Source organism: Notamacropus eugenii, chromosome 3, assembly GCF_028372415.1.
Source record: "Notamacropus eugenii isolate mMacEug1 chromosome 3, mMacEug1.pri_v2, whole genome shotgun sequence".
In the NCBI taxonomy this organism is placed as follows: Eukaryota; Metazoa; Chordata; class Mammalia; order Diprotodontia; family Macropodidae; genus Notamacropus; species Notamacropus eugenii.
Window position 1 is genome coordinate 120,133,119 of NC_092874.1, and position 25,499 is coordinate 120,158,617.

The 25,499-nt window shown below is 40.6% G+C and overlaps 1 protein-coding gene across 1 annotated transcript; it reads left to right on the top strand.

Annotated features, from left to right (window-relative positions):
- The first annotated feature begins 311 nt into the window (after positions 1-311).
- Positions 312-25,499, top strand: ZC3HC1 (zinc finger C3HC-type containing 1). Its single transcript, XM_072652748.1, has 10 exons — positions 312-1,518; positions 8,670-8,781; positions 12,239-12,389; positions 12,997-13,080; positions 16,626-16,753; positions 18,334-18,488; positions 20,770-21,013; positions 21,561-21,773; positions 22,288-22,494; positions 25,021-25,499. Exons 1-10 carry the CDS (start codon positions 1,373-1,375, stop codon positions 25,087-25,089), a joined length of 1,509 nt encoding a protein of 502 aa, XP_072508849.1. The 5' UTR covers positions 312-1,372; the 3' UTR covers positions 25,090-25,499.

A 25,499-nucleotide genomic window follows, 5' to 3' on the forward strand; every position in this document is an offset into this window, starting at 1 on the left:
AGCAGAGCTCGCCTGTTTCAGTTTTTGATGGTCTTTTCTTTAATCAAATGTCATGGTATCTTTCTGAATCTTTTCATCATTCCTGGTTCTGAACATCTGGACATAGTCCTACTCCGGACATCCTAGTTTATCACTGTCTTAAAAAGATTGCCTCTAGGGTCAAATATAAATTATGTTGCTTGGTATTGAAAGACCTTTACAATCTTGGCTCTATCTTTTCACACTTATTTCACATGTACTCCCCTTAGCACACTGTAAACTGGTTCACCTACTGGGCTGTTTTCTATGCACAACATTCCATTTCTGTTCCTTTCTACAGGCTGTCCCCCACCCCCCCATACCTAGAATATACATTCTCCTTAATCTCAACTGCTTAGAATCCCTAATTTTCTTCAAGGCTTGAGAGCCACCTGCTCTATGAAACTTATTCTGATCTTCCCAAATGCTAGGAGTATCCCCTTTTTGTATTTGCTGATCCATGTATAATTTGTTCCCTCCCCCCACCCCCAAGTAGAATTAAAACTTCTTGAGGGTAGGGATTAATTTTTGGCTCTATCCCCAGCACTTAAAACACTTCCTAGCACACAGCAGGTGGCTAGGTGGCCTAGTGGATGGAGTGCTGGACCTGAATCTGGAATGGGAACGAAGTGAGATCAAATCCAGCTTCAGAGCCCAGCTGTGTGACTTTGGGCGGCCTCAGGAAAAGCACTCCAGCTTCAGGGAGGTAATCTTGCCCGCTTTCTTCCTCCTACTCAGTTCTGGCTAATCAAGAACACCAGACATGGGGGGACAAGACAGAAGACAGTCCCCAAACTACAGACGGGACAGAGCGGCCAGATGGGGAGAAGGCATAAAGCCCCGCTGAAAACAGCACATCTCTGCCGCGGCTCCCTCCGTGCGCGTCCACACACAGACACACATTTATACACGCTAGATTTTAATCTCAATCTGCATTAGGACCACGTTCCCCGTCAGCTTCTTCACTCTCTAGGCAGTCCGCTCCGCAGCAGACGGAGCCCCGATGTGTGCACGCCGTTTAGCCCGCCGGGGCCTCCGTTCTCCTCGGTAAGAGGAGGACTCCCGAAGGCCTCTGGGAGCTACGGGCTGGGGCCAGATGGGCCCAAATCGTGGTGAGCCCGAGCCCTCGGGCCGCTGTCACAGGTGCCGGAGACACCTGAGGGGCCCCGCCCCGCCCCGGCCAGGTGAGGACGAGGGCCGTGGCGGGGCTGGGCCGCCCTCCCGCCTCCCGCCTCCCAGCCCCCACCCCAGCACTCCTCCACAGGGGACGCTTCCCGAGGCGGCGGCTAGCCGCCCGGAACGGAAGTGCTTGAGCCTTTAGGACCCAGAGGGGAAACTTGGAGGAAGGACCAAGATGGAGGGGTCCAATCTGGCGCCGGCAGTTGCTGCTGGAGGCGAAAAGATTCGGGGTTCCGCGGTCCGCTCCGCAGAAGTGACCCCCCAGAAAATCCGGCAGTTGATAGACGAAGGAATCGCCCCCGAGGATGGAGGGTCGGACGCGTAAGTTTGTCCGGGCCGTGGGCAAGGGGTCAGGCTCCGGGGGTCCGGCCCGGGACGGAGGCCTGGATGAACGCAGGCCGGGAGGCCGCTTGTCGTCGTCGTCTTCCTCGGCCTTCGGCTGGTAGGGGGCGGGGCAGGGCGGGGGAGGAGGACCGCGATGTCTGCCCGGGAGAAGGAGGGTACGGGAGGCTGGGACCGCTCGGAGCCGTTAACGTTAGCGGAACGTGCCGGGCCCCCCACGGGCCGAGAGAGCGCGCGGGGCTGCGGCCTGGCGGGCCAGGAAAGCCGGGCGTCCGCCGCCTGGCCTGGGGGGGAGGGGAGCTGGGGAAAGTGTGTGTGTGTGTGCGTATGTACGTGTGCACGCACCTACACCCTTGTGGTCACCAAGCCCGAAGTGAAGCCTGGCCGGGCCTCCGGCCACTTAAGCAGGAAGGGTTGGGACTAGACTCAGAGCTGGGAAGGGCCTTAGAAACCTTTTACAGACGAGGAAACTGAGGCCCAGCGGGCCAAAGGGCTTGTCCGGAGCAGGATCTGAGGCCGAGATGGCAGTCCTAGGCCGGAGCATTGCCAAAAAATAACGAAAAAGCAAAGAAGGACCCGAGCATAACGACGTGCTTGCTGCGTGCCAGGCACAGCCATGCAGATGCTCTGATTTACCCTCAGGACAACCCTCGGAGGTGGGGGGAACGGGATGCCAAGAAAAGGGCTTCTCCAGCCTGCCGCAGAAAAGGCTCGGAGCCCCCCATTCAAAAGGAGGGCCTGGCTTTCCAGCCTTTGAGCTTGATGAGCCTTCCTGGGTGTTCCAGGATATTGAATTTCAGTTCCGTGCAGCCTGTGCTTATTCGGGGCTCTGCATAGGGCCTAACAATGCTAGGTTCCGGCCCTCAAGGAGCTTGGTGTGGGACTGTGGGAGTACAAGAGGTACGCAGGGCAGAAGAATTCACAGCACTCCAGAAAGAACGAGGGTGTCCGTGCTGCCCATCCCACCCCCACCCTCCCATTTTATGGGGGAGGAAATTGAGGCCCGGAGCCTGTGCCCTGCCCAGGTGCGCAGGAGGGGAGCATAGGCGGGACTGACCACCAGGTCTTGGAGTGCTCTGTCTACTGTGCACTCACACGATGCCTCCTGTTTCCTCCTCGGTAAAGTGGAGGTAATAGTGCCCTAGTTTCAGAGGCCCACAGTGGTAGTTAGAAGGAAACCAGAAAGAGCTGTATAACTGTGAGTTCTTTTTAGGCAGGGGCTTTTGGGAAGAGTGAGATATGAGTCCTTCTGGCCCCACTGCCATAGTTCTTACTGGACTGAGGTGTCTTTGTTTTGCTGTGATCCTATACTAAAAGAGTTTTCCTCAACTCCTAATCATCAGTGTAGGGACACCTGTCATCTCATTTCATTTTCAAGAGTGATATGGAAATACCCATGCCCTTGCACATCTTCTTAGACATTAGGGACTGGCTGTGATGTTTTCTCATTATTTTTCATGGAATCTCTTAAGGGTTTTTATTTTGTGATCATGAGTTTCTGGGGGAGATCAGTTACAATATAAAGTCTGTCATTGTGTGCCACAGCCTGGGTCAGTCTGCACTGCTGTAAGATTTTGTAGTCCTATTATTTGAAAACTTAGTTTTATATTTTTTATTACTGAACTGTAGAGTACTCACCTGAAGACTGGAGCACAAGATTCATTTATTCAGTGTATTTTACTAAGTATCTGCTGTGTGTGAAACATTGTAAAAACAAAGCATAAAATGTTTAATGAGGATATCTGAAAATAGATGTTGGGTTTCTGGACCATTGCTTAAAATCTGATAAGGATAAGCTCTTGGCCAAGGATGGAATGTACCTATTAAGGACTAGTAAAAATATATTTGCCTAGAATCTTGCAAGTCTAATCTAATAAGAACTTTAAATAGAAAAAGGAAGTGGAGAAGAAAACTTTATTTTTACCAAGCTAGTTACCATAGAAGCTATACTTTAGGAGTAATAGAAAGTCCATAAATACCCTGGAGATGAAAATCCCAGAGAGGACGTAGCAATAAAACCTGTAACCACAGATACACAACATGTACAAAGTATGGGCACTAAGCAAGAGACAGGGTGCCATCTAGGATAGGAAGAGGGTTAGAGATAGGAATATCTGGGTTCAGGTGTTGCCTCTATTCTAGATACGTGACTAGGACAAGTCATTTATCTTCTGGTTACCTCCAGGCAGCTCCCTAAGACTATAAGTTACAGACAAGTTGCTGGTCTTCCATAGTATAAAGAAGTTGCTTCCATTGATGAAATCAAAGCCTGGGCACTTTAAAAAAATAGGTGGGGAGTAATAAGCAAGGTAAACTAGAGATCCTAATACAAAGAGGCCGTTTGACCTCCTAAGTATCACTGAGACTTGGTGGGAAGGACTACTAAACTGGACTAGAGTGTGGGTCTGGAAACATTCTGGAAAGATACTGCATTCAAAAGAAACAAGACAGATTGGGGGGGGGGGGGGGGGTAGCAGACACTCAAGATGAGGAAATTCAAGAACCAGAGAGAGGGAGCACGTAGAGAAAGCTTGAGTGAAGAATAATAAGGGCAGGTACAAAATTATCGTGGACTTAGAGCTTGAAGAAACTAAGGGTCAGCTAAACTAAAACTAGTCAAAAGTTCATCATTTAAACGTTCTACAGATGAACTGAGATTTACAAGCCTGGTGAGCTTATATGAGGATATTATTATTATACGATATATTACTTGATGTAACGATAGAGGACTTCACTTGTCCATGTATAGGATCATAGATCCAAGGCTGGAAGTTGTTGGTCATTTAATCCAACCTCTTCATTTTATAAATAAAGAAACTAGGTCACCTAGAGCCAGAGCAGAGCAGCTAATGATTTCTTGACTTGCCTTAATGATAAATGTAACTTCATAAGGTGGAGAAAGCAATAAAGGGAATTGCTTTTCAGTATTTTATTCTTACCAGAAAGGAGAAACTGGTTGCTTGGAGAGAAATGATGGGAACCTTGGTGGGGCAGTGATGACTCCATCTCAGAATTTGTGATAGGGGAGAGGAAAGCCATGCATCATGTGATACCTCCCCTAAATAGCAAGCTTTACAGGATTCAGAAGAAAGATAGGTAGAATTTTGTGGCTCAGAATTGTATAGGGAAATGCATCCAAGAGAGATAGGAAGTTCTCAAGAATATAATTCTAAAAACATAGTGAAATAATTCCACTGCAGAAAAAAAGGGGAGTTGTCTGAAGAGAACAATATGAAATCACAAAGAACTTCCCTATCAACTTAGAGTTTTAAAAAGCTGTATGTAAGATGGAAGCCAAGGTAGATAGCAGAGAAGTGATGCTAAAATTCAGAATGAGCTGCATCTTGTTAGGTATACTAAAAAAAACCAAACTATAACGGAGGAACAAAGCACAGAAAAGACTACTGGGTAAGGTGGCTAGGACAGTAAAAATAGCTAATATTTTTATAGTACATGAACAGGTTACAATACAGATGTTACATCTGATCATCACAACCTCACAAGGTGGGTACTACAGATATTATTATCCCCTTTCTCTACTCCCTGTTGTATGGATAAGGAAACAGGTATTAGAGATAACTGAGTAATACTGAGTAACTTACTCAGGATCACACAGCTACTAAGTTACCAAGTATTGAAGCAGGCTTCAAATATAGGTGTCCTAACTCAAGGCTTCCCAGTCTTTCCACTCTGCTGTGCTGACAGGAATGCTAAACCACTGTGGTTTGATTTTGCTTCTGTTTTCTTTGTCAAGGACTAGAAAGGACAAAAAAAATTACTAACAGGGATTTGAAACCCAAAAGAAGGGGGGATATAGTAAAAGAGCACCTAACTGGTCATGCTTAGTTCATGTTACTTAAGACTGAATGCGCTGCATTCCAGGGTACTGCTGAGCTGTTGTCGATTGAACTTTGAAAAATCTTGGAGAGTAGGGGCAACCAGGTAGTACAGTGCAAAGGGCACTGGTCCTAAAATCAAGAGGACCTGAGTTCAAATCCAGCCTCAAGTCCCATAACTCCAATTGCCTCCAAAAAAGAAAAAAAAAATATGGAGAATGAAAACCATCATCATTGTCTTTGAGAAGGGCAAATGTCCCAATTTTCACAAAAGTTAGAATAGAGTCTGCAAGTAGTTGATCAGTAAGCTTGACATTTATTCCTGGCAGAATTCAAAAATGTCTTATTAAAAGGAGGGTTAGGGAATATCTAGGAAAAGAAGCAGTGATTTCAGATCTGATGTGGTTTCCTCAAGAGTAAGATATGTTAGCTTAAGCTGATTTTTTTTTTTTACAGTGTCAGTAAACTGGTAGATCAGGAGATTGCTGTAGATGTAGGCTACTTAAATTTTAGCAAAGCATTTGGCAGAGGAACTGTTTATCCCCTGGGTATCATATGTGTGCCTTTTCCCCTTTCCCCAGGGACAAAATCTCTCTTGCTATTCTTAAGGAAAAGAGGGGGAAATTTAGTGTTAGACCAGATAGTAATACAGGAAGGTAGATTGGTTGGAGGGCCAGATCCAAAAAGTAGTTATTAATAGTTCAATGTCATCTTGGAAGGAGGACACTGTGCTTAGTCATGTGCTGTTTAACATTTTATCAATATCTTGGATAAAACCTAGAAGGCTTGCTTGTCAGATTTACAGATGGTACATAGTTATTACATTCAACATGTGTTCATTTATTTTAAAAAATTTATGAACTTTAAAAATATCTTTATGAACTTAAGTGTAAGCATACAAAAAACAGAAAAGAATATTGTGTGTCAAGATGAACTTCTAATTTTAAACACTTTGAACAAACATTGATAAAGCACCTGCTTTATGCCAAGCATTATGTTAGATTCTAGAGATGAAAAGATGAAAATGAAACAGACCCCACTTTAAGGAGGCTGCATTCTTTTGGGGAGAAAACAACATGTACGTGTCTATTTAAATACATTCCAAACATCTTCCCACAGTGAAGATGGTTTGTTAACATGTTAAAACAGGGTTTCCAAAGAGCACAGCATAAAAATAGGGAAGAGTGGGATAAGGACATCAGAGACTGGTCCTTACAGGGATGGGTTTGAGGGAGAAGGAAATCAGCCAGTAAACATTTATTAAGTGCCTGCTATCTGTCAAGCATTATTCTAAGTGCTGGAGATACAAAGAAAGGCAGTCCCTCTTCTCTAGGCGCTCACAGTCTAGTGGGGGAGACAACATGCAAACAAGTGTGTACAAACAAGCTGTATATAGCATAAATTGAAAATAATTAACAGAGGAAAGACACTAGAATTAAAGGGAATCAGGAGAGACTTCCTGTTAAAGATAGGATTTTTGTGGGCTCTTAATGGAATCCAGGGCAATTAGGAGGTAGAAGTGAAGAGGATATGAGGGACAGTCAGCATAAAAAATGACCAGAGTCAGGAGATGGAGTGTCTTGTTCTAGGAACAGCCAGGAGGCCAGGGTCACTGGACTGAAGAGTACATAGAGTGGAGTAGAAGCTAGAACAAGGTTATCAAGTTTAGAAGGCCAAAGGATTTTATGTATGAACTGAGAGGTAATAAGTAATGACTGGAATTTGCTGTAACAGTAAGCACCCTGGCATACACAGGGGAGCCTGCTATCACAGGTTCTTTGGTCTGCTTTTCTAAAAGGAAAGGCAACTTTTGAGGGGTTAACAATCTCCTTTAATCAAGCACATATATCATTTACTTAGTTCAGGAAATCATCTATAGATCCAACTGTCTGACCATAGTTGCCAGAGAGGGAAGCACCAACATCTGGGTTTTCAAAGCTGGGGTGGGAGGGGGGGGGTGTTCCTTTAGCAGCTTCCCAGAGTCTCATCTGGCACGCAAATCTCCTTCCAAAAACTAAGCCCCAAAGTAAAACCTCACCTTCAGAGTATTTATACCTTCTTTAGAGCCACAGGGCATCCCAACCCTTGAGAACCAGTACCTCATTAACAAAAGGTGTGGGCCTTCCTACAGATCCTCCCTAATGAAACTTCCCTTAATGGGAGTGGAGTTGGCAAGACTTTATGTTATGCTAGTAGGTCAGATAACAGTGCTGGGGTCTTCTCCTGAGTCATCTGGGTCCAGTGGCTTGATATTCATCCGGATGATTAGAGATGGCCCAAGATGCAATGAGACCCTTGCCATTTTAGGCTAAGATCTTATCACATTCTCACTTTGAGTGAGTTATACCCATTCCATGAATAAGCCTCTTTAAGTAGTTAATCAAGGGATGGCCCCTTTAAAAAAAAAATCAAACTGGAATGGGAAGACCCTCAGGGTTCCTGGATAACATTCACTGTGTGCTAGATGAGCAGGGACCTGTTGTCCAATCTAAGAAATCTAGCCAGTAAACCCAAAGGAAAAAAGGCAGCTTTTGGCCATGGAAGTGTGCCTTCCCTTGGGTAGAGCACCCCAGGAGAGGAGAAGGGGAGGGGAGGGGAGGATACTCACTCACAGGTTGTATTTCACAGTTCTGGTTTAGAGACCTTAAGATACAATGGCAAGAAATGCAGTAAAACCTGGTAGTCTTGTGTCTCATCAGTATTAGAGTTGGTGACTCCTATCTCATCCAAGCAATGTGAGCAGTCAAGCAGTCTAGCTAAGTTCTGGGTGGTCTGGGATGGGGGATGGAGGTGCCCTTGGGGGTGGCAGCCATGTCCCTTAACCTCTTTGGACCTCAGTTTTCTCATCTGTAAAGTGAAGCTGGTAACTGTACTATCTTCCTCATTAGATTGTTGTGAGAAAGAACTCCAAACCATAAAATATATAAATATGAGTTATAAAAAATATGGCCTGGAGAGCTTTACTTTTTTTGTGCGTCTGAGGGATCCGTTTGACAGGCAGTCTGGTAAAGCCTTAAATGTGTAAACTAAAATATGTAGGATTACAAAGGAAATCAATTATGTTGAAATACAGTTATCAAAGAAAATTTTTTTAAGTTTTTAGATTCTAGGTTAAGACCCCCCCCATAGATAATAAGGAACACAAAGGTTTTTAATAGGAATGACATTATGAAAACTGTTTTTGGAAAATCACTCTGGTTTGGGGAGGGGGGTGTAGGATAGATTGAACATTAGAGAATTTAGAGATAGGAAGGAGGAATATTTTTACAGATATGTCCCTTTTTTTTTTTTTAGGAAGGATACATCTGTCTTGTCCCAGTCAGTTAATGGATCACCTCAAGCAGAACAAGCTCCTTTGGAATCTACAAGCAAAGAAGCCTTCTTTAACAGAGTAGAAACATTTACTATATCCTTTTAAGGATAGATATTCAGAGTGAGCTTTGGTGTTAAGAATTCTTCAGAAGCACCATATTCCTGTCCCCACCTCAATTTTATCTTTTTATGCTTAGAACAAAACCCACTGAAAATTGCCAAATATAGTCTTTTTTAGAAGTCTTATGTTTGTAATGTCAGTTCTACTTTACCTAGTCCAGAGACAGCCTTCTTCAGTAGCTTCTAGAGGTGCTTTAACAACACTTACCCACTCTAACACTCCTCTTCTTTGTGCCTAAGATTTGTGACATGGAATTTAAACCCATTTACTTTTTTCTCTTTCCTCAGTAGAAATGAAAAGTCCTTTGCCATCTGGGGGGTGGAATACCTTTGTATGATTTAAATCACTTTTAAGTCTCCATAGTTGTTTTCTTTTTTCTGGCTGAATAGTCTCAGTTTCTTTAAGCTTTATGTCTAAATTCTGTTTTCAAACCTTTTAGTCAGTTTTCCTGGTCTTATAATGCTTTTTGGTCTTCTTATATCCCTACTTGTTCTATTAAGAATTAACCACTTTTTCCCCTTTTGTTCTGATTCTTCTTTCACAACATGACTAATGTGGAAATATGTCTAACATGATTGTACATGTATAACCTATATCAGATTGTTTGCTATCTTGGGGAGAGGGGAGGGAAAGGAAGGAGTGAGAAAAATTTGGAACTCAAAATTTTACAAAAATAAATATTGAAAACTACATATGTAATTGGAAAAAATAAAATATTAAGGAAAAAAATAAAATAATACTGCTTACCATCAGGAAAAAAAGTTAGCCAGTGCCCTGGATAGTGGGAGGATTTATTCCCAGCATGTTTCAAGCCTATTATAGCATATATTAAAAGGGTCTCTGAGCAATTAATGGCTATAGGAATTCAGTGTTTATTGTTTTCATCTTTTTCTGAGTAATGGCATCTGTAGGTGTGTTATGGATTTTTGGAAGATTTATATGTATACATGTAATACATATGTATTATATATATGGAAGATGTATTATGTATTTTTTGGAAGATTTATGTACAGGGTGTCCCAAAAGTCTTAGTGCAGTTATAAGGTTAAATAGCTTTCATAAATTACACTAAAACTTTTGGGACACCCTGTATATCTTTTACTATTATTACCAGCATTACTATTATTTTTTATTAGTAATTATTAAAGCTTTAATAGCTTAAAATTACACTGTGACTTTTATGACACCCTGTATGTCTTTTTATGGCTCTACAGGTGCTGTTATTCAGATGGATACAAAAAAATGAATGTGGAGTCATTGTTGCTATTTATTGTTTTAGGATCTTTTTAATAAAAATTTATAGATTTTCCTAAGACACAGCAAAGAGAGTGTGGTGGCCAGAGGTTTGAAAACAGCATTCCTGTTTGTTATTTACCAGAAGCTCTTTTGAGACTTCCCAGTAGCAGATGCTGCTCGGTCAATTATAAGCTAAATATACGTGCCATTAATGTAACTGTCATTTTCCAGTACCTGTCCACCACCCACTTTGATTCTTCCTTAAAACAAAGAAGCCAAACCAACCAGTACACTGATCTTGTCTGACAGAGAGGGTCTCATTCTATGGTTATAACCTACCACTTTTCTCCAGAGAAAAGGAAGTCATCTTTCATCAGTCATCTGGAGTTAAGACTGCTCATTGTACTAATCTGAGTTCTCTTTTAGCAATGTGTACCTTTACAGAGTTGCGCTCGTTGTACATATTCTTCTGGTTCTGTTTACTTCCTTCTGCATAAGTTATGAAGCACAGTATCATTCCCCAACTGATGAGCCCCAACTTTGTTTACAGTTTTTTGTGTTCTTCAGTACATGAGACCTTTACTTTTGTCTTTGACCTCTTTGGGATATATGCCTGGTATTCATTGCTCTACCTACAATGTTGACTATTTCCGTCTTTTATCATCTTTATCAGTTTTAGATTTTTGGTAAACATTGGATTTATTTTTATTTCTTTTATTAGTAGTAATTTATAGCAGTCTTCCATATGGTTGTTGATAGGAAGGCTTTCTTCTGAAAACTATTCATATCCTTTGACCATTTATTTAGGGAATGATTGAGTCTTGGTCTTATCTATTTTTGTCACTTTCTTGTGTACCTTGGATGTCAGATTTTTACCAGAGATATTTGATATGAATTCCGCCCCCCCCCAATCAACAGTTCTCTTATTCTAGTTAAATTGATTTTGTTCATGTAAAAACTTTTTATATACTCAAAATGATCTTTTTTGGCCTTTCTTTGGTTATGAATTTTTATCCCAAGCCATGGATCCATTCTTTAGGCTTTTTTGAAAAATGTAATCTTTTATATTAAGACTGCTTTCTAGTTTTTTGATGATGCTTGTCAAATAGCAAGTCCTTATCCCAGTAGTTGGATTTTGTTTTTAATTTGGATTTTCTTGGATTTTGTTTTTAATTCTTTACCTTATTAATCTGTTTGTAGTACTTCCACTAAAGTCCTAATCCAGTGTCTTTTCATCTTTGATGATGGGAAGACTATGATAATGGAGCACAAACTCTGGCAGGGTCTTCCAAAGTGGAAAGACTTGGTGGCAAGTACAGACTTCGTGATGGACTGTTTATCTGTTATCTAAGAACAAGCCTAACAAAAGAATTGGAAATTGAGGGGATACCCATCAATTGGGGAATGACTGAACAAGTTGTGGTATATGAATGTAATGGAATACTTTTGTTCCATAAGAAAGGATGAGTAGGCAGATTTCAGAAAAACCTGGAAAGTCTTACATGAGCTGATGCAGAGTGAAGTGAGCCAGAATCAGGAGATCGTTGTACACATAAAAGTAGCAGTGTGTGATGACCAGGTTTGGCAGTCTTAGCTTTTCTCAGTAATACAATGATCCTAGACAATTTCAAAAGACTCATGTTGGCAAATGATACCCACATCCAGAGAAAAAAACTGATGGAATCTGAATGCAGATCAAAGGATACTATTTTCACTTTTTTTTGGTTTTTTTCCCATGGTTTTTTTCCCCTCCTTTTTTTTCTGTTCCTTCTTTTACAACATGACTAATGTGGAAATATGTTTTATATGATTGCATGTGTATAACCTATATCAGATTGTTTGCCATTTTGGGGAGGGAGGAAAGGAGGAAGAAAAATTTGGAACTCAAAATCTTTCAAAAAATAAATATTAGAAATTTTCTTACATGTAATTGGAAAAAATAAAATACTATTAAATTAAAAAAATAAAGAGTTGAATAAGCTATGAAAAAACTCAGCCTAGCTTAGTTTATAAAGGCTTATCACAAGATTGGATAAAGGGTGAATTTTTTTTAGCCACAACATAGGATACTTTCAAAGACTTTGCTGATCTGAATCAATGGAGGAAGTATAAACAATGATGAAATCACAGGTCATTAAAGTATTGATTGAAGGGTGAAATAATGTATTCACAGTGTTTTCCTTAACATAAAAACTCCTTGAAATGGGCAGGCAAACCCCATCAGCTATCTCCCCTGGTTTGTGCAAAGTATGGTTGGGTCACAGTTGAGTGTGACATGCTCAGGTGTTCGAGCTGTCAGGCTTTCCTGTGTGCCAGCCTGCAGCCAGCGTTTGACTTTGACAGATGTAAGTATAAAGTGAGCAAATGGCATTACTGTCTTCCATGTCTATTCACGTAGGGAGCTGATACTTCAATTCATATTCAATTCATCCAGTACTTCAATGATATTCTTCAAATAAACTCTTTTGAAGTGTTTGAAAACATCTGTTACTTCTCTTGGTTCATGACTGGATGCATTGATTATATGTAATTGTACTTAAGTCTGTAGATGTCACATTTTAATTTGTAACCACTATCCCTATTGGCCCGACTTTTTGGGGTATTTATATTAAAAGTAGTAGAGAATAGATAATATGTTTTTGCTTATGATTCTAAGGATTATTACTCTGGAGTGTTAATATGTTTTCTCTCCATGCCAGTGTATATCTTTAGCACTCTGATGATAATCTGACAAAGTCCTCATTTGTCTACCTATTTAGTAGGATCAGTGTATTCTGGAATATACTTGGGAGTATGTTATGAGTTTTTTCTTTCAGTTATTTGCAATTATTACTTGTGTGTATACTTTTAAGTACTCTTGAACATTAGATGCATATTTAAAGGTCTACAAGTATATTAAAATATTAATGAGGATTACACGTATCTTTGTATTGCTTTTGATTTTGATTTCAGATAATGAAAGATGTGCCGAGCTGAAGAAAGCTTTGTGTACTGCTCATGAGAAGTTCTGTTTTTGGCCAGATAGCCCTTGCCCAGGTACTTGTTCCTGAGATCACCACCTGCCATTTAGTTTGGGTCAGCATCTTCCTCATGTCATCACTTTTTCCTTCTAAAAGACTTATTTATTGAGTATTGCTTTAAATAGAAAGCATGGATGGAGACTCCTTCGATCCAGGCATCCTTGGAAGACTTCTGGCATGTCCAGGCAATTCTGCCTGCGCATTCCAGTCCCCCTACGTTGGGAGAAAAGAGGGTGTGGGGGTGACCAAAGAATTCTCTTTTGGGGGGAGGAAGTAGAAGTTCATTATCACACACACACACACACACACACACACACACACACACACAGCGAAAGGAAGAAGGGCAAAATGAAGAAAACAGCAGAGGTAACATGCTATAGGTAAAATACATGTAGTGTTAATTACTTTATTATAAAGATTTCTTCCTGCTGGTTTGACTGTTAAAGAAAATAGTTAATACAACAGAATTGTAGTAAAGTAAGCACTTGAATGTTTTTTTGTTCAGTGCCTTCAGTCTAATCTTTTGGTATTAATTTGGGGACTAAGTAAAGCTAACTAGTGCAGAAGGAACTCTTCTTTAAAAAATTAAGTGGTCAGTTAAGTGTGTAGTGTTTTTACATTCTCTCAACTTCCAGGTACGGGAAATATTCTATCAAGCCAGTTTCCACAGTCCAGCAAAATTTATTTCTGAAATGCAGAGCAGACGTTGTGGGGAGCTGTAACAGTATTCTTATCATCACTGGAATTGTATTTGTAACTTTCAGTGTCCCTGCTTGCCAAGAAAAAAAAAATCTCAGTGGGAACTGTCATTTTAACTCTTTTTTGATTATCTCTTCTTTCTGGAATCTTCAGATTCTGCATCCTCGTCCCCAAATGTGTTTTTATTTCTTGCTCTAATTGATACGGCAGTGTGGGTTCTATTCTGTTACTTCCTGGTTTTGCTGGCTCTTCAGAGGGGACAGACCATAGTAACCCACCAAGGCCTGTCAATATTTCTGCACATTTTGGGACATGAGTGCTTGTTTTAGGAATCAGTTTAAATGCCAGGATATCTGTAATGGGTAAGAAATAAATTTTCAAGCAACACATGATTTCTTTCCAAATTTATGAGTCATCTTACCAGTTTTTTGGGAGGTGGGGGATTTGTCTGGACCACTGATTTCATTTGTGAATGAAACTTCTGGTGAGCAAGTTTCCTTTACCAGTGCAGATAAAATCAGTGTCCTGCAATTTAGAGTCTTAAAGAGTTGCCTGACGCACTGAGAGGTTAAATGGCCAGCCCAAAGTTACACAGTCCGTGTCTATTAGGGGTGGAACTTGAACCCAGGTCTTCCTGACCCCAGGATCCACTGTTTATTGGGTAGCTCTGGCTCTTTTGTTTCTCACAATCAAGTAATATGTTTTTATTAAGTGCCTACTATATGCTAGGTTCTGAGAATATGAAGGAAAAAATGGACATTCTCTGCCCTTGAAGGAGTTTACATTTTAAGGAGGATAGGTGAGAGAGACAACATGAGTCTATGTCCAAAACACATAAAAAGCAAGTACAAGGTAACCCTGGTGGGTTGGAGGCTTTATAGCTGGGAAGACCAGGAAAAACCTGATACAGAAGGTGGTGCTTGATTTGAGTCCTGAAGGATAGTAGGGCTTTAAGAATGGGAGGGGAAAAAAATTGAGTAAACGCCAGGCATGGGAAGCAACTAAGTGTAAAGGGAGATGGAGAGTAAATAATAAGGCCAGTATGGCCAAACTACTACAGAGTTTGTGGAGAGGAGGAGGTGAAATATGTAATAAAGTTAGAAAGGTAAAATGGGGCCAGGATATGAAGAGTGCCATATGGAGGAGTTTAAATTCAGTCTTAGAGTGGATAGGGAGGTATGGTCAGACCTGGGCTTTAGGAAAATCTTGTTGTCTGTGTTTAGGATCGATTGGATTGGAGAGATATCATAATTAGTCCAGGGAAGAGATAATAAGGACTTAAAGTAGGGTGTTGGCTGTGTTTAAGTGGAGAGGAGGGTAGAAAAGCAAAATAGGTCACCTGATTAGCTATGTGGAATGAGGAGTTGAGGGTGATGTTATGAGGTTAAGTAACTGGAAGGATGGCAGAATAGGGAAGTTAGGAAAGGAGTGGATTTTACTGGGAACGATAATGAGTTATGTTTTGGACATGTGGAGTTTGAGGTGCTTATACAACTAATGCTTGTATATGAAATGTTGAATAGATGGTTGGTGATAGGGGGTGAATTCAGGAGAGAAAGGAGGTCTGGATATAGAGTTGTGGGAGTTACCCACTTAGAGATGAGTTCATCTAGGCCAATAAGATCACCAAATGAGACAGTGTAGGAAAAAAGGGTAAAGTGGGCCCAGGGCAGAGCCTTGGGGGAACACAGCCACAGCTAGGGGTTCTGACAAGAGTATGGGTTCAGTGTTGTGACAAGGTCAAAAGCCACACAGCAGAGGCTATTTTACCCTGTTTGGTTCCATCCCAAATTGTAGTCTATTTTACACTGTTTGTTAGTCTAGTTTCCCCACCAGGAACACGTCTCTACATAGCAGTTCAGTACACAGATATCTTTCACATATTGACCTGTGGATCATACTAACCCATTCACAATTTTAGTTAGTATTTTCATTTAGGCCCTCTAAATAATTTCCTTCCTTTCCTACCCCCTACCAGTCCAGTTATGTTCCAGATGTCATGTGAAAAAAAGTTCATGCTGAGCTCAAGAATGTGCTAGCTTTGAAAATTTGGTGTAAATTTTAGATGTCCTGGGAAACCTCATTTAGACACCAACTAACTGTAACAGCTGTTGATGAACTAAGTGATTTTAACAGCTCTTTTAGCCAGGCTTTCTTTACTGATTTTCCATTCCTTGAAATTGTAACCCATGGAGCCCACAAAATAGCCAGTGATATTAATGGGTGGAACTCCAAAGCTGTAACAGACACAGTTTGGGCTCACTCATTTTTAATTTGAGCACTACCTAGGAAGTGCTTTTAAGTGGCAGAATTGAAAAGATGCCTCTGCCCAAGAAAACAAAATCATCTCTAGCGGAGGTCTAAGCATGGTCAGCATTGTTGGTTGTGGAATCACACAACTAATAAGCAGCAAGGTGGTGCAGTGGTTAGTTTTGGGCCTGCAGCCAGAAGACCTGAGAACCAATCCAGCCTCAGATGCTTACTATTTGGGTGACCCTGAGCCAGTCGTTTAACCTGTTTCCCTCATTTCCTCAACTGTAAAATGAGAATAGTAATAGTACCTACCTGTTAGGGTTATTGAGAGGATCCAGTGAGATGATGGTTGTAAAGCACTTAACAAAGCGCCTCGCACGTAGTAGGTGCTATGTGAGTGATAGCTTTTATTATAACCCTTATCCGCTTATCAAACTTGTAAAGTGCAGCCCAACTTAATGAGAAGGGGCCAAAGGGGAATGGTTCCACTGATGGCCTTAGCCATAAAAAACAACCACACAGCCCTTGGGGACCGGGGGAAGAGTAAGAAGGAGGAAGCAGAAATACAATCAAAGCCAAATGGAACACTTCTAATCTTCACTCCCTCAGATCGCTTTGGAATTTTGTTATTGGATGAACCTGTTGCCCTTCTTAATGAGTTCTTAGATCGTTTTCAAAGCCTCTGTCACCTGGACCTCCAGCTGCCTTCCCTGAAACCTGATGACTTGAAAAATATGGTAAATTTTCCATTGTACCCACTTATTTCAGTCACTCATACCTAATACGTACTGCTTTGAGTTCTCTTTTTAATATAATGTATTTCAGCGAACAAATAACCAGTTTCTCTCCCCTTGCCACCATTTCTTTCCCTCCATTACTGGAAAAGAATAAGAAAAAACCCGTGTAATAGGTATACATAGTTTAGTCAAATATTCTTCCAGTGATCATGTACGAAAAGTGTGTCTCATTCTGAACCTGGGGCCATGGTCTCTTTCAGGAGGTGAATAGTGTGCTTCATCGTCAGTCCTCTTGAACTGAAGTTGGTCATTATATGGACCAGAGTTCTTTAAGTAAAGAGAGACATTTCATATTGTCAGCCAACCCACCTCTTTGTTGTCAGTCAAGACCTTTTTCAGTGGAATGTACCTGCAACAGGCTAGTCAGACATTTAATTAATTTTTCCCAACTTTGTACAATTGGGAAATATTTCATATTAAATAAAATAATTAAGTGATTTCTTGATTGCAAACTAAAACTACCTGGCACTAGTTAGCATCTTATTCTCTAGGACTATGATTTAGACCATGCTTTCCTTGTAGGCCCGTGAGGTAGATAGTGCAGAGTATTATTTTCTCCGTTTTATAGATGAAGAAACAGATTTAGAGACAAAATGACTTTCTAGTAATTGTCTGAACCAAGTCTTGAATCTCCAAGTCTTATAATTCGAAGTCCAGTGTGTTGTCCGCTGTACTACATTGCCTCTCTAGCTTACCTAACTTTAGAGTGAGCCATTTCCTACCTTTCTCCCTTAGATGCAAATCTAAAAGAGAGGTAAGAACCTCCTTCTTGAAAGGAAATCTTGAAATATTTTGACCCCTTTTAGTCCCTTTTGCCACTGTGTACTTCCTGTCCCTTCTGATCAACTCTTGTCATGCTATGTGAAGGTTAATTGCTGATCAGCCTCTCCACCAGATGCACCAAACTGTTAACCTCTGCAATTGGTATGGATTAGGGATATCCTTCTGTCCCTACCAGGGGAAGTGTTCTTTATCATTCATAGTAACAATTTAACATATGGCACAGTCTGTTCTTGTGGCAAAAACAGACCTGTTGCCCATTCCAGGACATGACTGGTTATTGATATTTGACAATGAAGTTTTATAGGTTTCAGAGAGAAGCCTATAATCAGTGATTTGAAAATTACTTAATATTGGAGAAAAAAGATATTGTCATTTTTTAATAATCTCATTTATATTGACATCTTTTTTTTAATAACTTTCCTCTTTAAATATTTCTCTACCCACAAACCATTCCTTGTAACAGATTTTTAAAAAGAGAGAAAAAAGCTCAGCAAAACCAATTACACATTAACTGTATCTGGCTTATATATACAGTATTCTACATCCATAGTCCCGCACCTCTGAAAAAAAGGGAATAGTGTCTTTTTCAGCTCTTCTGTGGGGCCAAGTTTGCTCAGTATAATTACGTTGTCATGTTTGTTAATCTACATTGCCACAAGCAACTTGGAAAACTGTCTCCTTGCTGATTGCCTCAGCCTCAGTTGTTTTGTTTGTTTTTTGCTTTGGTTCCTTTGCAGTGCCTGACTGAGGACAAAATCAGCCTTCTTTTACACCTGATTGAAGATGAACTTGAACACAGAAGTGATGGGGAAAAAGCTCCAGCCAAATTGGGTTCAGACATCCAAGTCCATGTCACTGCCTGTATTCTGGCTCTCTGTGGCTGGTCATGTAGGTTAGTGGGTAAACTTTAACTAGGATTATGAGGGGTAAAACACAAATACACATTCCTCATTTGGAGAATCAGTAATAGGGAAAAAGTGGTTTCTTACGAGAATCAAAGAGTACTGGAGTTGGAAGGGACCTGAGAGGTCATTTAATATAGCTGCCTTCCCAGTGAATACATACACCTATCTAAAATATCTCCATTAAGTGGCTGTCCTGCCTCTGCCTGACCATTTCAGTGGTAGGGAGCTCACTAACCCCATTAGGTGGTCTCTACTTTCTGCTCGCAATATTCCATAATTCTTAGACCATTGTTCTAAAATCTGATTCTGTGTAACATAAGAGGATAATTTATGATTACGAGCAAAGCCATGCAAACTGACCACAAGGTGATTTAGTTACATGTATGTTGAGTCATTAGTAGCAACACAGATATGAAAAAGACATGCCCCCTGTACTTAAGGAGCCATAGCCCAGTATGGAAGATGATGTGAACACGACTATCTGTAATGTAAAATGTGATCAGTGGAGCACAGAAGAGAGAGAACAGGGAAGATTTCAGTAAACACAAAGTAATCTATTACCACTTTTAGTAAATTGATCTGAGTTTTATGCTCTCAGGAAATGTTTTGCTGAAACAGTTATGAAACATAAATTGAGTGAATGCAGTATTTATTTGGGTTCATTCAGGTAGCACGAGGGGGAGATATCAGAACAAAGATGGAAAAGCAGGTTAGGGTCAAGTTGAATATGATTCAGCAAGTTGATCATGTTTTTCTTATATATAAGATAAGGATAATAGATGATATTTTAATAGCTCTTTAGGGTTTGCAAAATGCTTTAAAAACATTGTCTTATTTGATCCTCACTACAATCTTATGAGGTAGGTTCTCTTATTATCCCCATTTTATAGGTGAGAAACTGTGTCTGATAGAACTCAAGGGTTATATAGCTGGTAGCTGTGGCGGGTTTTGAACTTAGGTCTTCCTGACTGCAAGTTCAGTACTCTCTTATATTTTAGAGTGTGTACAGTGCCAAGCACTGTACTAGGGAACGTGGGCTTCATTCTGTAGTGATTCTGTAGTGTTTCTTGTGAACAAACTGAGAGAGAGGGTGCTGGCAATTAGTATAAAAACTGAAGCACAGAGAGCCTAAGTAGAAGAGCAGAATTCAGGAGCAAGGCCAGAGTGAGGACCCTAGAGTCCTGGCTCCTCCCATACTTTCATTTCGTTGCTTCTGTCTACTGCAGACAACACAGTAGCCAGCTGGCAATGTAACGTTCATCAGAGTCCCTTGTCTAATCTTAGTAAGGAACAAAATCAGTTTAATTGATAAAACGACCAAAGAAAATGCCAGCTGGAGTGCTCTGGGCTCCCGGGTTGCTGTTTCCATTGCAGCTGCTTAGCTGGCACAAACTCCCTTAGAGATGGGGAGATTGTCAGATCCAATCTTGACTTATTTAAAACATATTTTCTTTTGACTCCAAGGTTTTAAGGAAAGCTTTTACTTTGAAAGAAAATAGTTTTATGAGGGGCCAAAGAAGTAATATAAATTGCAAGACCTCCTTGAAAATAGACTACAGTAATGCTTCCCAAATTTTGTTTCAGAGACCCCTTGTGGTATCTGGCAAAAATCTGAGGCCCTCATTTCTGAATAGTTAACCTCTTTTATACTCAACATTCAGTGGAGTCCTTAGCCCCACAATAGCATCAACTCTCCTCTGCATTCTCTTGGAAAAGTCCTACACTCTTCTTTTCCTTCAGAATAGTCCTCTTGTTTTTCCTTCATTCTTTCGAATCATATATTCATCTATCTGTTTATATGTGTATGTATACATATATATATACACACATATATGTTTATATACGTGTATGTACATATATCCACAGATACATGTATAACATGTATACATACTTGCGTACACATATATGTATATAAATATATATACACCTACATACACACACAAATATATATATAAAATTTTAGGTTCTGGGGATCCTTATATCAGCTATAGTGATCCCTCAATTATCTTCTGGGTATTACTATTGAAAATATATGATCCTAATATAAAATTTAAGGTCTTAGCATTAGGGGTAGTTGGAATTATCCTTTTTGAGATCTCTGTGAGCTGAAGAAAGAGGAACTCAGTTCTCCACCATTCTAGAGATTTTTATTGGTTTTTAGCATAATTTAATAAAAATTTTGGATAGATACCCACTCCCCTCCAGATTAGTGGATTGTAAGTGTTATTCTTTCATACAATTTTCTTTTCTTCCATTTCCTATATTCAGTTCTTCCCTGGAGCCCGTGCAACTTTCTCTAATCACATGTTCACACTGTATGAGAAAGGTGGGACTTTGGGGCTTCCAGCAAATTGAGTCTGCCTTGGCTGATCTGGATGCTTCCTTTGGCCTGACAAGCACCCCTATTGCTGTGCCTGATGGGCGACCAGAGCGTTTTCCTTTGGCTTTAGTGTCTCCACGGAGAATGATGACACGTAGCCAGGATGCCACATTTTCCCCAGGCTCTGAGCAAGTATGAACTTTTATTGTTATGTTAACTCCTAGTCTTAAAGGATGGGTTAAAGAATTCAGTCATTTCAATATCAGAGATTTTCAGGGTGAGGGAGAAAACTTAAAGTCTCCTAAAATGGGTGGGCTTCATTCACCTCAGAATACCATATGGAATTCTTGTCTATCATTATTAAAAAGAAGCCAAATTTATAATTTTGTTTTGCACATCTTATGTTTCTTTGAAAAACTCAGTAGCTCTGACACACTGCTGAAAGAAATTCCACAAGATGAAAAAGAAGTAGTAATGAACTTGGTCCCATTTCTTTTGGAAAGATGAGCCATTCCCTATATCAGAGTCTTAATTTTTTTGTGTGTCATTCCTTTTCAGAATAATGTTTTTAAATGCATAAAATATAAAAGTCAAGGGATTATGAAGGAAACAATATTGAAATATAGTTAGCAGAATTTTTAAAAAATACAAGTTCATAGACCCTAAGGTAAGAACCCCTGCCGTAGATTAAGCCTGCTTTATCATTTTTGAAGATATTTTTTTTCTGTCCTCCCTTCAGCTGGAAAAGAGTCCAGGTCTCGTCATCTCTCGAACACGGAGCTGGGACTGCTCCAGTCCTATTGATCGCCTTGAGCCAGAGGCTGCCAGCCCCACCACCAGAAGTCGCCCAGTGACCCGAAGTATGGGACAAGGAGATAGCACTGGCTTGGAGGTGCCATCTAGCCCTCACCGAAGACCCAAGCGGGCACGCCTTTGTTCTTCTAGCAGTTCAGTAGGTCTATCAGAATTATTTGATGGTTGAAGTGTATACAGTGCTGAAGGATCTGTGCAGCCTTAGAATTAAACTTGCATCCATTCAGTATGCTTAGGGTCTGAACACAAGTAAGCTAGTAAGTGTACATTTTAGGATGGATTCTGCAGAAAGCTTCAAGGAAGGAACTAATTTGGAAGTTCAGTTGGAAGGGAGGGAGCAAATATTTCAGGCCATGTGTCAAGAAAGAAAGAATAGCTGTAGATTGAAAGGAGAGGAGAGAAAAGGACAATTGATAAGTAGAATTGGTTTATATCCAGCATAAAGAATGAGAGAGAATGGGGAAGATGAGGAAGGAGATATTGGAAAAATGTGAAGGAAGCAAAGGAGGAAACTACATTATGGCAGATAGGTGACTCAGGGTGTGAGTGCCAGCAACTGCCATCTTCTCTTGAAACTTTAATGCCTCTTTTCATTGATGTAGCATTCCCAGTCTCTGATACTATTTCTTTTTTTTTTTCCTCTCTTTCCCTAGGACACATCTACCAGAAGCATTTTTGACCCTGTTTCCCAGCACCGAGACTGGTGCCCATGGGTCAATAGCACACAGATGGAAGTAGCCAGAGAGGACAATGAGAACAAGTTAGATCTGTGCACACCAGCAGACCCAGGCTGGAAAGCTGTGCTGCACATCCTCTTGGCTCACAGACAGTCTAACGTGCCATCTGACACAGACTCACCGGTGAGAAACGTGGTTCTTGTCTATGTGTGCATGTGCATATATGGGTGCAGAATGGCAGACACGGTGCCTATAAATAGCCCTGGTGGGCCTCTAGCTTTCTTAAGCCGAGCTATGCCGTGTCTAGTTTCATCACGGGAAGAGAAGAAACTGATTGCATCTCTGTAATTTATGGAGTAGTCATCCATCAGGTTCCAGTTAATTCTCTATGTTCCCAACTGGAATTGCTAAGGGTTCAGAAAGAAGTACAGAAACAGATGAGCATCCAGCTGCTCAGGCCTCGTGTTGCAGAGCAGCTGCTCCTTCCATTATTTGCTGTCACTTGCAATTGAGACCCTGGTAGATTAGCTTAGTTGTTTAGAGCACTGTGCTATGATGTCAGGGTCATGAGTTCATTCCTCATATGGGACAGTTAACTTCTCCATGTTCCATGGTCACAGATTGCACCCTTATCCCCTGGAAACAAGTAGGAATAATTGAGCACAAATCCATTAGAAGCTGGAGGGGAAAAAACTCAAAATGCATACGATCTTTGTGTGTATATAGAAATTGAGAATTTTAGAATTTATAATAATAGCAGTTAAGAGACCTGGTTTCTCCTATTTCCAGCTCACTAACTAGTTTTCTACAAAGCAGATGATTATAAAGCCTGGAGTAAATGGTTTCTGACCTTTTCACAAAGGTCTCTGTAGAAAGGGCAAAATAATACTTTAACCAGCAGGTAGTATTTCCAGTAAGTGTTATAGGAAGACAAAACAATGCCATTAATACCCCAAACCAGAATTTATTGCAAGGTTATATGCATGTGGAGAGAGATGATGATACCGAAAGCTCAAGAATTTTAATAGTCCTTAATAAATCCATGAACAGTGTTCCTCTAGATTGAAATTGGATTATTGGAGTTTTCTCCAGAGATTTTTTTTTTTTTACAAAAATATTGCTATTTGTCTTTTTTGTCTATACTTGAATTGGAGGTCTTAAATATTTGTTCCAAATATTAAGTCATCTTAATGCCAAGCCATCTCAGCTTACTCTTGTCTGCTATCTTGTCCCCCAGAAAAATGGCCTACATTTTCAGTGAAGGGCTCTGTAGGAAATTTTTATTAAAACTATCCTTTTACTCTATATGAGAGAAAATGGTTTCATGGCTTTGCAACAAGTGGTAGTTACAGAAAGATAGATTCAAACTGTATGTACAGAAAATGTCCTGACAATGAGAGCTGTACAAGAGAGGAACAGATACTTTGGGGGTACTCTCACAAAAGGGCCTCCACAGAGGTTAGGAGGTCACTTGTCACCAGGATTGTGGGGGTTAGATGAAATAAATGGCCTCACTGAGGGCACTTCCTATTCTAAGATTCAGTTTCATTATTGGAAGACTATAGGATTTACAATTGAAAAGGCTATAGAAATATTCATTTTACAGAAGAGGAAAATGTAGCCCAGAGATGTTAGTGACATACCCAAGGTTACACAGGTGGCAAGTGGCAGAGCCAGGATTTGGGCACATATTCAGACTCTTAATTCCATTGTCCATTCCTCTACACCCCACTGCATTCCATTGTTTCAGTCTGTGTTCCTCCTTACTAAGCGCCTGGTTTCTACTGTGGTAACTGTCTTTCAGGCAAGCACTTAATGGACTGTTTGTTATGGGTAGCCTAAAGTCTTATTTTATAAATTGAATTCGGTTGACCTTAAGGGTCTGTAGCTTGTTAGATACTGCATATTGCTTATATTCTTCCTGAAGATCCCACAACATGTAATATAAGTGTTTTTCTCAATTTTCTGGATGACCATTTGTTGAGAATGTAGGGGACTCTTTTTCAGGTAGGGATTGCGCTAGATGACTTAAGGTCCTTTCTAAATCTGAAATTCTCAAGTACAGAAAAGGCCAAATATGAATCACTGACAGTGTTCTTTTAGTGGCATTGTTTTGTCTGCCTATGGAGCTGTTTCTGGACGTTTCAGACCATTTTGTTGGTGTGATCCAGGAACAATGGGATTCTTCTTGTTAGCTCTGTTGGCCTAAACATGATGCTCATAAAGATACAGCCACAGGTTTGACTCGGATCAATTCATTTTACTCCCTGGCCACAGATTATATAGCACTAACCTTGGTTAGCCATTTTGTGTAAGGCATGCCCTTATTCATGAGAAGGACTTGATCACTATATGTCTGTTCCTACTATTAGAAAAGAACAGCTCCCTAAGTATATGCCTAACCATGGCTGAGCACTGGTGTCATCTTTGTGGGTGCCTGAAAAGGCCCATGTAGAGTAGATGAGAGTGACTCACTGAGAAGGGAGATCGCTTCAGTGTCAGTGATGCTATAGGAGAGTTAAACATGCCCAGGCTTTCTGATTTCCCACCTGGCATTTTGTTTGCTCCCCTTGCTCCCTCCCAACCAAAAGTTGAGTCCTCGGCTTGGATACAGTATAACTTTTGTTTGTGAAAGGAATTCATTGGCTGTGTCACTCTTTGTCCCTATGGAAAGAACTAATCTCCATTATTCATCTTTTCATCCCATAGAGTCTCTCTGAGAAATCAAGGAAAGTATTCCGAATATTCCGGCAATGGGAGTCCATGTGCTCATCTTGAAAACATTCCATCCCCTTCATAAAGAGAAGCAGAAAGAGAAATATGGCCCCTGGACAAGAAAACCTGAACCTTTTTGGGGTCAGTGATGCTGACAGGGTTTTTTACAAGCTGGTTTAATCATAAGGGAAACCAACTGTTGTAAAAGGGAATAAATGTCACCCACATCCATCTGCCTGAACAGACCTCTATCCGAATGGTTGGAGAAGAGTAGGAGATGACAGTCTTAAAGGGGCCCTAGTTTGGTTAAAAAAAGGATTACCATCATAAGACTGTCCAGAACATCAAAGATATGCGTACTTCTTTAAGTGCCCAGTGTTGGGGAAGGGGGCCTGTGTTTAAATGGTTCTGAAATTCCAAAGGTTGTGAAAAAGTATTGGAAGTAATAAAGAATTTCGTTATGGTTTTTCTTA

What these genes read in the sequence shown, in the direction of transcription:
- ZC3HC1 (XM_072652748.1), top strand. Translation starts at nt 1,373, where the DNA reads ATGGAGGGGTCCAATCTGGCGCCGGCAGTTGCTGCTGGAGGCGAAAAG. An exon ending in GCCAGATAGCCCTTGCCCAG is followed by an intron (nt 13,081 to 16,625) that starts GTACTTGTTCCT and finishes TCACTCCCTCAG; the next exon opens with ATCGCTTTGGAATTTTGTTA. An exon ending in CTGATGACTTGAAAAATATG is followed by an intron (nt 16,754 to 18,333) that starts GTAAATTTTCCA and finishes GTTCCTTTGCAG; the next exon opens with TGCCTGACTGAGGACAAAAT.